We start from the raw sequence: 14,768 nt of genomic DNA, 5'->3' as shown, positions 1-14,768 counted from the left end.
CCGCCGCCGCCGCTGATTCGGGAGGCGGAGGAGGAAGAGGACGCAGTTCCAGCGACTTTGGAAGCGCCAGGCGCAGGCTGCACGGATTGATTGACGCCTCCCCGCCCCAGTTTTGCGGTGTCCCTCCCGCGCGGAGAGCCTCTCTCGGAGTTGTTTCAGCTGCTGAGCTGCGGACATCGGGACGGAAAGGGGGAAGCTGACGCCCCGCTCCCCTAAAAAAAGCAAAGCAAAGAGAAACAATCCGGTTCTTGCGTTTTCCTCGAAAAACGTCCAAAGGGAGGAAAAGACCCCGAAGCAAAGGTTGCGGGGTCTCCCGTTCTCCCTCCCCCCGCCCCGTTCCCCACTCCCCGAAGGAAAAAAAAATCCCTGGGAGATGGTGACACATGAAGCGAGCCGGGAGGACCATGGTTGAGAGGACCAGCAAGTTCTTGCTGATCGTGGCCGGCTCGGTGTGCTTCATGCTGATCCTGTACCAGTATGTGGGGCCGGGGCTGAGTCTGGGGGCGCCCAGCGGCCGCGCCCTGGCCGATGACCTGGACCTCTTCCCCACGCCCGACCCGCACTACGTGAAAAAGTATTACTTCCCGGTGCGCGAGCTGGAGCGGGCGCTCACCTTCGACATGAAGGGCGACGATGTGATCGTGTTCCTGCACATCCAGAAGACGGGCGGCACCACCTTCGGCCGCCACCTGGTGCAGAACGTGCGCCTCGAGGTGCCCTGCGACTGCCGGCCCGGCCAGAAGAAGTGCACCTGCTACCGGCCCAACCGCAGGGAGACCTGGCTCTTCTCGCGCTTCTCCACCGGCTGGAGCTGCGGTCTGCACGCCGACTGGACCGAGCTCACCAACTGCGTGCCCGGAGTGCTGGACAAGCGGGAGAACGCGGCCCTCAAGACGCCGAGGTGAGAGGGGGGACCCCTTCCGTGCTCTGTGCCCCGGGGACGCCCTGAACTGGTGCTGGCGGGCAGGGGGGCGCCTTCCCTAGTGCTTTAGCGCCCCACATTCCATGCTTTCTGGCTGCCTACTCATTCTCTCACGGACACCCCTTCTCCCATCTTTTTACGTTCTTTCATTTATGTCCCTCTTTTCCTATCTGCGTCCTTTCCCTGACCCTGTCCTCCTTTCTGGCACCTACCAACTCCATCACCCCATTTCTTTTGCTCCCTGCATATGGTCCATTCCTTCCCTACCGGGTGTCTTCCCCGAGCCGTTATCCCTGTTCTCCCCCTTCTATATTGGATTCCTCCTTTAATTCTTTCCTTTGCTTGATCTGCCCACATCCACCTCAAAACTGGACTTCACCTTTTCTTCCGTTGCTTTACCGGACAGTTTTCCACTTCATTCTCTGCTCTCTGGTTCCCCAAGTCAATTCTTTCATTTTGGGGGTTTCCTTATGATTATTATTTTTTTTTTGCTTCCCACTCATACCAACAGAGTGGCAGTGTTGGGTTTTTGGGTTGAGACTTATTGTTTTGGTATGGAGGGTGCCCCACGGAGCAGATAATCTGGTAAGTGGTTAGGTTTTCTGCACCTACCCCAAGTCCTCTCCCTAGCGTTCACCTTAGGGCATTGGTGTGGCCCTCCGATGTCCATGGTCACCGTTCAGCATTATATAGCACCCTTTCCCTCTCTAGACCCTGCATCCTTCAGGAAGGGCAGCACAGGTTTTAAATTCCCTAGAAATTCTCCTCCTCCACCTTCATCTCCTACTTCTCTTCCTCCATTCATTGACTCAGTCAAAGTTCTCTGAACTGGCAAGCTGTCCTCTTCACTTAGTCTTGTATTGATGAGAGAGAGAGAGACAGAGACAGAGACAGAGACAGAGACAGAGACAGTCGGATAGACAGACAGACAGGTGTGTGTGTGTTTAGGAGGGGAGATTGTGTTTGTGTTGGAAGAGTATTCTCTACCTGCTTCACCGTAAAACCGTTCATTTACCAAGCCATAAAAATTGGAATCGATTACCACTCCTCACTAACCTGAACCCTATAATATGAAGGATATGGTCATGTCTCTTTAGCGTATGGTAGTCCTGGACTGGATCTTTTCTCCCCACTGACCTTTCTAATGCTCGCAGACAATCTGATTTTATGCCTCATGGAGCCAGTAAGCTTTTCATGGGCTTGTCACCTTTCTCTTTTAACTAGGTCTTAGCAGCAGGGTTCCTGCACCCTGATCCCAGGGGGCTGATGGAGGTTAAGGTATTCCCAGAGACTGAATTCTCTCCACTTTGAGTAGAAAGAACAAAGAACTGTGTGTCAATTTACTAAGTTGGGGGCTGGGAGAAATCTACTGTTTGTAGCTTAGTTACCCTCAGGACCCTTAGGCAGAATTACCTTCAAGTTCAAAACCTTATTAAAAAAACAAGCAAACAAAACTATGTATCATAAGACCTTTTCCCCTCCCATTGCAGACAGAAACAGGTTGGTTGGTGGATTTGTTTGGGGATTGAGTTTTCTTTAAAAAAAAAAAAAATCAGGAATGTCTAAAATGGACCCAACCTTTCTTTCATGTTCGTCCGGGACTCTCTGAATCAGGTAGAGAGCATGAGCTAGATATACAGCAGACTGTAGAGAAGGCACTAATCTAGCCAGGGAATCTTGAAGAGGTGCTTATTAGCTCCAGTGCCAGCTAGTTTGTTTAGCTGCTCGCTTCTCAAACCTGGACTTTGGTTTCTAATAAGCATCTTTTTTCTTTTTTTTTTTTTTTTGAGGAGTGGTGTTTTGTGCTGGGGGTCAGTTAGAGTGAGGGAATCTTGAGCTATTTAGTAACTCTCACTGAGAAGACTTTAGACCTTCAAGGCCTGAGTGGTGCCAATTTCCTAGTCGTTAAAAAAAAATGGGATTTTTCCCTCCATTGTTTCTGTTTATGTCGGGTTAGCTTTCTGGAGTGACCCCCAACTGCCTGCCTCCTTCTTTGGTCCTACAAGTTCGGGAACCGGTCCAAGTGTTAGTTTTTCTCCGCCTGCCTTTTGTTTACCTAGCCCAGAGCTTGTTTGCCTAAGGACTGAATTTTCTCAAGTGCTGGGGCTGCTGCGATTTCTCCTTTGTTTGTTGTTACTGGCATTGGCCAAGTTGTATGACAAGTTGGTTTCGGGGTACCTGCCTCCTTCTTAGGAGCTGTTCTTATTAGATGAATTATCAGTTGATTGGGTAAGGAGGTTGTATGGTCCTCCAATGCTGCTCCAGCCTAATTTAAACAGTGAAATTAGGGTACCTGAGCCAGAGACATTTTTTTAAGATAAACAATTCCTTTATTTTATTTTCCAAAAGGATACTTTTTCACATTGTCTTTTTTAATACCGACAGCTCAAGGATGACCCGTTATTTCATTTCATCCTGTTCACTAGTGAATGGCTGCCAGGGTTGTTATAAGCTCTCTAGTTTTGGGATTTGATTTGTTTTTTAAACCTGGTGCGAGTGAATCCAGAGACCATTCCTGTTTTACTACCAGTCATATGCCCTTTGTAAAAATCGCAACCCAGCCTTAACTAGAGTATATCTTCCTTTTACCCATCCTGTCTTTTGAAACTTGAAAGGTATTCAGCAGGGTCCACCTGCAAAAAAGCCATAAGTCAAAATCCTCATGCTTTCCAAGGAATTGGGGTCTTATCATTGTACAGGCTAGGCATGGTACATAAACTCCCAGTGTAGTTACACCCCCTTTTATTGTTCTGGTGCTCCATGTTGGATTGAACAATGGGGGAAATCTTAGAACCATCGGAAGATCACAGGATTCTGTGTTCCGGTGACTGATCATCATTGAACAAAGCAGAAAAAGGGACAGGGTAGATGTGCTAACTTAGTAAACAAAGTCGGCTGATTGGACAAGAGCTTCAGCTGTTTCCTTTTCTTGTGGCTTTCTAAATCCTGACTTATCTATAAATGGGTATTGCTTTGGCTGCCACTTCTCAGAGTTGTAGGGAGGAGGGGAAATGTATGTGCAAAATACATGCTTCTCCATCTTCAGAGACTTTACAATCCTTTGAAGTGATGTTGTTGGTGAATCAGAGATATCTTAGTTTCACATCAGGAAAATTCCTTTCTTCTTTCTGTGAGCGAGCTTCTGCAGCTCAGCCTCTTCAGACTAAATTTCATTTTGTGTAGACTATGTAATGGTCCCCTGTCTTAATTTTTCCTTTCCTCCAGTAGGAGTAGCTGGAGCTTGCTGAGCTCTTTTGCAAACTACTCAGAAAGACCAGTCAAAAAGTGGAAGAAAAGCCAAAGGATGGGGTTGGAAGGAGTTGGGTTTGGAAGAGACATCCTCTTTGCTGGTCAGATCTTCTCTCCTTATTCCCCTAAACCCCTCACCTCCCCTAACTAAACATACATTTAGACAAAACATGGTTCAACAACAAGCAGTTGGAAATGAGTTCTGATTAACCAGAAATGAAACTGAACAATCTCAATGCCTTCCTGCCATCTTACCTTCCCAGTTGAGCAGGGTATGAAAGAACTCCAGCTAAATTGTTTCTAGTGTTTCTCAGGGTCATGGGTTACAGAGGTGGCCCTGAAATGATAAAGCATGATATTTCCTTGTAAAACCCAGTTTAAGTACGAGGAGGCATCTGCTTTGTAAAACTATGTGTTCTCTATCTCACTGGGACTATATTGTGGCTTCCGTATTACTTCCCCCCCCCCCCCCTTCTCCCTTCTCAGTTTAATTTCTGTTTCAAGCACTGGGTAGATTGCTTTTTTAATGAGCCTCCTCAAGAGGCTAACTTAATCTTGGCTTTGTATGTGCATAAGCTGGTCTGTCACCGAGGTTTACCTGCTGAGCTATTCATTGAAACATTTCACTAACCAGTGTTGGAGAGATGGGGAGATTGGGGGGAGGAAAGCCCCCATCTGTCTGGAGACCTAAGAACTGTCTAAATATGGAAAAACACCCTTATGAATCTAGAGGAAAACGTGAGCTTTTGCTGCAGTTTTTAGAAATCCTTTGTTGTCTGCCTTTGGAATACCTATATCAAGTCTCTCCTAGCTTAATATGACTTTTGTATATTAGTTTGAATTTTGGAAAGACCAGCCCTAAGAGATGCTCACAGTTGTTAGTTTTCTGGGAAAGTGTGAACTTTCACAATTTCTTATCTCTTATTTTCTCCATAGTGACTCATTTGCATTTGATGGAAGTTGGCCTATGCTTTTAGGAGCCTCAGAATACTGAGGAGATGGATGGAAGTGGAAACATTTTATAATTACTTTCTGAGATGAAGCTTGGAAATCTTTAAAAATCATTAATATCCTTTTCTTGGGTAGTGGGGAATGGGGGAAGCAGGCATTCGCATGTTAGGAATTGAGTTGGCAAATGTTTGTCTTTCATTTTGTATGGGTTGTATGCTGTCTAAACCCTGGGTTGTGTCAATATTAGCCAGAGAGGTTTGGCTAATGTTCAGTCTTTTGATGAAAAAGCCAGACAAGTTTTGCTCATGATCTGACCATAGAGAGCTGTCACCCACACGTAATTGAAATGCTAATAATTACTGGTCCTTTAATGATGCTGATGTAGTGGTCATACTTGCTTTGGATCCATGGTGTTGATGTTGAAAGCTCCTTGGCACTTCCAATTTCATATCAAATGAGAGAATGTATATGGAATGCTTTATGAACCATAAAATGCTATGTAAATGTAAGCTGCGATTACATGGCATGGTGTAGTGGAGGCAGCTACCTAGGGCGGTATTCTGTGGATAAAGGAAGTGACTAAAGAACTAGCTGTGGAGAACCACAAAGTCTCAAATGCTTTGACTGATCCCCTTGGAACTGTGTGACTCTGGGCAAGTCACTTAATCTTTCTAAACTTTCTTTTTGGCAGCACCATATATCAAAGTAACAGAAGCTCTGGAGGAAAAGAAACCCAACAACTGTCATTGGCCAGACCACCCAAGCTCAAGTTGGTGTTAATTGTAATTTGCACTTTACTGATGGATAGCTAACTTATGGATTACTTAACTCCTTTGTCTCTCTCATTTCATCCCTCCTTTGCTTCTTCAAAGGGCTAAACTGTTCTTTTTCAAATTGTTTTATTGGTCTTTTTTAAAAAAAACTTTACTATAACTTTCCAGTGATGCCACTCCCCCCAGTAGAACCCTTACTTGCAACAAAGGACAAATAAGCAAAACAAACACTCACAAAAACATTTATGTTGGCCATGTGTGACAACTTTTACTTCATTCCATACCTTTCAGTCTTCACATCTTAGGTGAGGTTCTTGAGGAATCACATTTATTATCTTTCTTAGCCTTCTTAAACTTTACTTGAAAATGGAGGTTTATTTTAGCGAACTGCAGGTCATACCATTTTATTTTGTTTGAAACTATTGTCTCTTGGGACTTCAGGCTCACCTTGCCTCCACAGAGCTTAGCTTTACTGACACATTGAGATGTCTTCATTTGGGGACTCTTCCTAGATCATTCATTAGATTTAATTGCACTTGAAGTGAACTTCCTTGACAAGTAGGCAAGATGACGTCTAGGAATGATTATAATCCTGTTTATTGCATGTGATCCAATCACCCAGGAACTGCCATATTTAGTACTGTTACCTCCTTTTAAATAAAACATGTAGAAACAAGAGTTTACTCATCATGATTCTTTATGGCCTCTAGGAACTTGAATTGCTTCTTGTAACCCTCCTGTCTGACACACCAACATTCTTCTGTGAGTCATACTGAAAGAAATCCAAGGGAAGGAGTGGGGTATTCAGGTGTTTAAGCACGAGTTATTACTATACTCCAGAACCTGTGTTTGTTGCTCTAGGGCAGTGGTGTCAAATAGAAACAGATTTCCAAAGGCTATACACTAACTTAGAAAACCACAAATTAACATTACCTATGTGGTATTGTATTTTGATTTATTTTTGCTAAATATTTCCCAGTTACATTTTAATGGAAGATTTCTGCTGCAGCAAATTTGGGAATTTTTACACAAAGGTTGTGAATTTGACATCTCTGCTCTGGTGAGAGAGAGGAGGTCAAAGGAGATCAAGAAGTCTAGGATACCATCCCTGTACTAAGAATGCTTATTGTCTAGTTGGGAAGATAAGACTATAGGAAAAGATCACTAAAAATAAAAAGTACAAGCAATAAGTTCTAGAATTCTGAGGAGGTAAAGATACCTAAGGGTCCATCATAAGGTTTGAACAATAAAGGATATACACTATCATCCAATGATAGAATCACAGATTTAGATCTGGAAGAGACTTTTAGGGTCTTATTTAATCTGATCTCCTTGTTTTTAATTGAAGACGATCACGCCCCAAAAATGTGATATAACTTGTCCAGACTTCCCAATAGCGTCTGAAATTCAAACTATAATATAACACAAAACAGGAAGAAAACATTAGCTATTATTTGGGGGCCTCTATAAAAAGATTAAAATATTAATGTGTCCTTTCTTTTTTTGCCATATATGACTTGTTCTTTTTATATTCCATCGCTATTTTTTTGCTTCAAAATTATATGACCAGGAAGGTCTCTCTAGGAACAATCTGTCATTCTTTGTCATTTTACTGTACCAACTTTTCCATAATTTTCATTTTCTTATTTTAACTGATTTTTTTCCTTTCATAAAAGTCTACATTTTTCCTTCCTAATTACCCTTCCTTATTGAAAAAGAAAGATTAAATCTTGTTATTCAAATTGATGTCTTTTCTTTTTATATCATCTTTTTTTTTCCACCCAAAACTGATCCCTCTCTTCCCTTGGCAGTGAAGCCCTGAGTTCAGATTCAGTGCTCTTTCCACTACCCTTCCCTCCTATACTATGCATCTTTGTCAGAGAAGTCTTCAAGGAAAAATCGAGACACAAGCTAGGCTTTGAAGAGTATCAGACATGCTCAGAAACACGATTCCAAGTTGCTAGGTTTTTAAAATTAACTTCAGAAAAAAATGAGTGAGGAAGAAAATTTCCAAATCACTCACTGCCAACATGTTTTTAACACAGCTCTTCTGAATTGTGAGATGAGTTCTCCTCTGTAACTCATGCAGTCTTTAAAATGTCACTGAAATGGTGAAACCAAATCTTCTTGCTCATTGATGTTGTTTGAAACTCATTTTCTTCCCAAGTATTTTAAAACCAATAAACAAAATAACACCAGTGTTAACTTGGGAGAGGGAGAGCAAGATCGCCTAGAGTTTGGCTTATGCAAAACAAACATAGGCCTGGATTCAGAATGCCACCTGGGCTCTTGTTTGTTTCAAGGGTCAGATTTTTCTGTTTCTGCAATTCATTTCCCTCCATCCCGATTCTAGGCTTCCATGTTTCAGGCTGGATCCCATGGTATACTAGACAAATAACAATTCCCAAGTCATTGTAGCATAGATTTTCTTTTCATAGAGGGACATTAGAGAACTTATTTGTTGGTTTTAAGGGAAAAAAACTCGGGACTAAGAGTCCAAGGGAGAACTAAATTCAAAGAACTGAGTTCTACCTCTGACGTTGGCTGAGAGATGATGGACAAGTTTCCTCATTTGTAAAATGGGTATAATGATCCCTGCTGTATCTACCTCACAGGGTTGTTCTGAAAATCTGATGAAGTAATTAATGAAGGCAAAGTGTTTTGCAATCCTTGAAAGGGCTACATAAATGTTAGCTATTATTGTTATTATTGATGGCTGCTACTGCTTCTGGAAAAGTCAGGTTGTGATGATTCGCAATTCAGATCTTCAGCAAGACATCTTTAGGTGAAAGGGGTGTGGTGGGAAGTTGCTTTTTAAAAGAGAAAGCAAGCCTTTATGTCCCAGAAACTAAGGTGCTGGTGGCTAAAGAAGAATCTGCTTAGCCTATAAGAGACCAGAGGAATATAGCCTTGTAATTGGAAGAGACCTCAAGAGTGATCTGGTCTAGCCCTATTAGGACTCAGGCTCAAGTCAGCTGTCACTTTACCTTTTGCCTTATCTGTAAAATAGAGGCGATAATGCTTGCCCCACCCACTTCACTGACTGTTGGGGGCATGAGATTACATAAAAATGTGACACTGCTTTGCAATCCATACAAACTTGAAATGATATTATTTATTTCTGGGGCCATTAGGAAGGGCTCACTGTCCCTTGCCCCACCTGCTGGATGTTGCCTGAAATAATCCCTTGAAATTGAAACAAAGCCTTTTATTGATCCTAAAGATTTATGGTACAAGCTGCAGGTGCCTGTAAGTCACTCAGAGGATCTTGACCTTTTTTTTTTTTTCACATGTACCCCTTTTGGGATCTGGTAAAAACTGTAGATTCTTCAGAATGTTTTTAAATGACTAAAATAAACTATATAGGATTAGAAAGAAAACCAATTATGTTGAAATACTTACCAAAATACTAAAAACAAAAGCAACGCAAGTTTAAGATCTCAGGTTAAGAACCCCTGCTAGGAGGAAGCACTCTGTGACTTAGAGGTATAGGAAGAAAGAAGTCAGAGCCTTGGTGGGGATGAGGGAAACAGTAATGAGAGCAGGAATGGGGAACTGAAGATGTTAAAGGTCAGCCTCATAGTCCTGATAAAGGCTCTGCTAGCCTATATAAGGAAAGAGTTTTAAGAAGAAGTAAAGAACTAATAAATTTCTGTGTTGTTTTTTTTTTTTAATTTTGGAGTATAGCCCACATTCAATTTCATTCAGCAAGTACTTATTAAGAACCTATATTATATAGTCAAGGGGCAGCTAAGTGGTACAGTGGATAGAATGCCAGGTCTGGAGTCAAGAAAACCTGAGTTTAAATCCAGTCTCAGATGCTAGCTGTGTGACCCTGTGCAAGTCACTTAACTCTGTTTGGCTTGGTTTCCTCATCTGTAAAATGAGCTGGAGAAGGAAATGGCCAGCCACTCCAGTATCTTTCCCAAGAAAACCCCAAATGGAGTCTGGAAGAGTTAGATGTGACTGAAACAACTGAACAGCAACAGTGATCAAGACACTACTTCGAAAGATAAAAACAGTTTTTTCCTGACCTCAAGGAATTTATAGTCTTCCAGCAAGAGAAGTACGTGGGGGAAGAGAGGACCAGAAAAGGGGATATATCTTTAACTCTCCTTGTTACCAGTCAGTCAATTCACAAACTTTAATTAAGTATCCACCACATGCCAGGCACTGTACTAAATGTTAGTGATACAAAGACAAAAAGTAAACAGTCCCTGCTTTTAGTGGGCTTGTATGCTCTAGGCTGTGTTGGCTGCTTCACTGGTTTTCAGATTGTACCTCTTATACCGGGTTTCATGTTGGACTGGAATGCAGTGATTGTGACTCAGTTGTTTTACATGACACATTTAAAAGGAGATCTTTTTGAGGGTAATTTAGTGTGCACACTCCTATTCTTTGATTTACTGGAAAACATTTGGCAAAATTTTGTGAGTAGCATTAGGACGATGCATACCATATCCATTTCATTCTTAATGATTGTTGCTGACCAGATGAGTGGATGTCAGATATTCCTTTGTAGAATTAGAGCAGTTGGTTAAAATAGCACTCTCCCCCCTGAAATTACTTTGTATTCTTTTGAATGTGATTTATGTAATCCCCTCCCCAGAAGAGTATAAGCTCTTGGAAGGTAAGAACTGTTTCTTTTATTGCATTTCTAACCCCAGCCTTAACACTGCCTTGCAATAGGAGATTCTTACTAAATGTTTGATCAGATTTGTTGAATTAAATTAATCTGTGGCATTTTTGAACACAGTGCGGAGTGCTTATCATTGTTACCTGCTGTCATACAGCAAATTTCATTTGACCCTCACTGATTCAATTCAGTTGAACTCCCCAAAGCTCACTCTTCAATCCAGTGACACTGTTTTCCTGGCTATTCCACAAACAAGACCCTCTCTCTCTCACATCTGAATATTCTCCCTGTGATCCCTCGTCCCTGGAACGATCTCCCTCCTCACTCTGACCACAGACCTTCCTGGCTTCTTTAAGTCTCAACTAAAGTTCTGCCTTCTGCCTTTCCCTGGCCCCTCTTAATTCCAGTGGCTTCCTTCTGGTAATTGTTTTCTATTTATTTTGTATGTCGCTTGCTTTGTATGTCTTTGTTTGCATGTTTTCTCTCCCATTGGGTTGTAAGTTTCATGAGGGAAGCAACTGTCTTTTGCTTATTTTTATATCCCCAGCATTTAGCACAGTGCCTGTCACATCGTAGGCACTTAATACATGTTTACTGCATTGAACAAGCATTCATTAAACACCTGCAATGGTGATATTGGGATAAGAAGAGAAATCTAGGGTAGCTGCATGGTCCTTGTTCTTAAAACAACTCATAGCTGTCATTACACAGTGCTTCGAGGTTTGCAAAGTACTATACATATATGTGTGTGTATATGCATGTGTGCATACCTACATATGTGTGTGTATATGTATGTGTGCATACCTACATATGTGTGTGTGTATATTATATAAATCTCATTTTATATCACAACAGTCCTGTCGGGGAGGTTATTATTCCCATTTTACAGATGAGAAAACCAAGACTGAGAGAGATTAAGTGACTTACTCAGGATCACACAGCTAGTGTCTGAGATAATGGAATTCAGATTTTCCTGTTACCAAGTCCAATGCTGGCATCATGCCACCCAGCTTCCTCCACTGGAAAAAAAACATACAAACACACATACAGTTAAATAACAGTGGAAAACAATATGTGATTAGGGGAGGTATTGTGTATGGAAATAATGTTAGGGTCAGGAAATATATTCCAATCCAAACTCTGTCCCGTACCATCTGTGTGGTCTTAGCCAAATCACTTAGCCTGTGGGCCTCAGCTCCCTAATGGTAACATGAAGAGTCGACTAAATGTTCTGAGTTCTAGATCCCATCATTAGTGCAAAAATGAATGTTTCAAAGAAGTGTGGCTGTAGCCCTCAGAATCAATCAATTAACAAGCACCTTCATGTTGGAAGTGAACACTGGAGAAATCAAAAAGAATAGTGAATTCTAGAATGGGGGACAATCCCTGCCAAGATACAGAGATGGAAGATAGAATGTTGTATATGAAGGAAATAAGCCTTTATATAGCTTATAATGGGCCGGGTACTGTTAAGTGCTTTTTACAAATATTGTCTTATTTGATCTTCACAACTACTCTGCCAAGGAGATGCTATTATTATCCCCATTTTACAGTTGCAGAAATCGAGGAAAGCAGATTAAGTGATTCGGCATCACATCTTCAGTTCCTTTTAAGGGTCAGATTTAGTGCTACCTTACGCAAGATATCTTTCCTGACCTCCTTTCCCGCCCTCACCTCAAAATATCTTTTGCATTTATTTTGTGTACTATGTACATTTTGTCTGTTAGCTCTCTCTGTTCCCCTCCCCGAAAAGAATGTTCTTTGAAGGCAGAGACTATTGTGTTTTTGTCTTTGAATATCCAACAGCAACTCACACAGTGCTGGGCTCATAGTAAACATTTAAATAAAACCTTACTGAAATTGAAATTAACTGTGAAAGATGGATGGAACCTTGAATTGGCTGTGAGAAGAACACACACCCAATTTGATGAGCAAAGGTGCAGAAGAAAGAATTATACAAGGTGAGTCTGGGGTTTTGAATAAAGCCTGGATGGGTTATGGGGAATATCAGATCTAAGGTTGGAAGAGTAGGATTCAGCTAAATTATAGAAGTCCTTGACTGCCAGTTTAAAGAATTCTAACTTGATACTGTTGGTAGTGGGTACCCAGAGCCTAGCACATTGTCTGGCATGAAGACAGTAGGCTTGTGAATAAAATGCTTGTTGAATGAATGAATCTGAGATGGAGGAACCAGGCAGTTACATTATGTAGGCAGTAATTTAGGAAGATGCATCTGGGAGGTATACAGAATAGATTGAGGGAAAGAGGCCATAGAGAAGAATAGCAGAATTTTGCCTTTAAAACCCACGTCTATATAGCGCTTGAAGGTCTGCAAAGAGTTTCACATACATTGTCTCATTTGAGTCTCACAAAATCCCCACAAAAATGTGAGGTCATTGAAGAAATTAAATTACTTCCCCTTGGAAGTCACACAGCTAAATAAGTGAAAAGAGGACTGGGTTTGAATCCCACCTCTACTATATCTGTGTGACATTAAGCAAGTTACTAAACCTTTCTGGGTCTCAGTTTCCTGTGTATTTGTGCTCATTGTCAGAGTAGACATTTGAACTCACACCTTTCTGACGCTCCCCCTGACAATCCAACACTCCCTAAATGCTGCCTAATAGAATCCAGACCAGGATGTATGAAAATGCATCCTTGCTCCATCTGTGAAGGAAATTACCATTAAGCAGTTAAAATACTGTAAACAACATTTTAAAAGAAGAAAAGTGTTCAAGCACTTAGGTGGGGGAGTGTGGTGTAGTGGGGCCTGGGCTCTAATCCTCTGCTGCCACTTAACCAGTCTTTGTGACTTTGGGTAAATCATTTCACCTTTCTCTTCAAGTCTAAGATAAGTAGGTTGGATTAGAGGACCTCTCAAGCCCCTCCCAGTCTAATTCTATTTTCTCTTCTGACCACCATCTACTCATTAAAGTGAATTACTTAATTCCAATACTTTATTGACCAATAAGGAGTCATAACATATCTTTTTAAAAGGAAGAGCATTTAAAAGAGTACTTTAAATTATTACATAGTTCATATTTTTCATGAGTTCAGATTGATCTCTTAGTTATTGGAGTTCTACATTTTCTTCAGATAGAAGACCTCTCTCTCAGAGAAACCTGACTCAGTTTTGGTCAGCCTACCCTTTGTGTCTCAGTTAGCTCACCTGAGTTCCACTGTTGGCTGATGAGTCGGGGGAATTGGGCTGAAAATTTCTTTAATTCTTAACATCAGAAGAAACATGCCCAAAATGGGTGTCTGGTACATGTGTAACAAATCCCATATTTCAGATTCACTTACTTAAACAACTGTAATCCCTCTCTTCCCTATTCAATTCAAGGCATTTATTTTCAATGCTTTTTATTTTTAATTTATGAGATAATACCAGCTTTTCCATAACGTAATAAAATAAAAAAATAGATGATTGCACATGTTTTGCAAATCTGTTGTGTGCAACTTGTACATGTAAATATATAATAAAGTTATCATGTAAATTTCCTTTTTTCTTCCTTCCCCCCAGAGATGGCTACCATTAGACACAAATATGTGTGTGTGTATGTGTGTATATATATACATATATATATGTAAAATCATTTTATACATTACTAATGTAATGTTTATCAGTTCTTTCTCTGGATGCAGATAACATCTTCCTTCATATATCCTTTGTAAAAATGACTTATTCACTCAAAGTTCTTAAAACAATATTGCTGTTTCTGTAAACAGCGTTCTCTTGATTCTGCTCATTTTGTTTTTCATTATTTCTTTGTTTTTCATTATTTCATTATTTCTTCTATCCATGTTTTTCTACAATCAAGGAGCTCATCATTTCTTATAGTATTCTATCACAATCATATACTGGATCTTGTTCAGCCGCTCCCCAGTTGATGGGCATCCCTGTAATTTCTAGTTCTTTGCCACTACAAAGAGAGCCTCTATAAATATTTTAGAACATATGGGTTCTTTTCCTTTTTCCCTAATCCCTTTTGGAAATAAATCTAATAATGGTATTGCTGGGTCAGAGGGCATAGGCAGTTTAATAACAATTTAGGCATAATTCCAGATTAAGTACATTGACTATAACTTCTTCCCTGAAACCCTCACACCCCACTGACTGTGGCTTTCCCTCTTAACTCCTGATGTCTACTATGGCTTTCATAAAGTTCAGAAGTGTGTGTGTGTGTGTGTGTGTGTGTGTGTGTGTGTGTGTGTGTGTGTGTGTGTGTGTGTGTGT

At 41.1% G+C, this 14,768-nt stretch overlaps 1 protein-coding gene across 1 annotated transcript in view; it reads left to right on the top strand.

Annotated features, from left to right (window-relative positions):
* The first annotated feature begins 383 nt into the window (after positions 1–383).
* Positions 384–14,768, top strand: part of HS6ST1 (heparan sulfate 6-O-sulfotransferase 1) — a 299,215-nt gene continuing 284,830 nt past the window's right edge. Inside the window, exon 1 of the mRNA XM_072613482.1 lies at positions 384–901. Coding sequence (XP_072469583.1) covers positions 384–901 — 518 coding nt within the window. The remainder of the gene's footprint in view (positions 902–14,768) is intronic.

The sequence above is a fragment of the Notamacropus eugenii genome, chromosome 5 (genome assembly GCF_028372415.1).
Source record: "Notamacropus eugenii isolate mMacEug1 chromosome 5, mMacEug1.pri_v2, whole genome shotgun sequence".
In the NCBI taxonomy this organism is placed as follows: domain Eukaryota; kingdom Metazoa; phylum Chordata; class Mammalia; order Diprotodontia; family Macropodidae; genus Notamacropus; species Notamacropus eugenii.
This window is presented reverse-complemented; position numbering and strand designations above follow the sequence as displayed.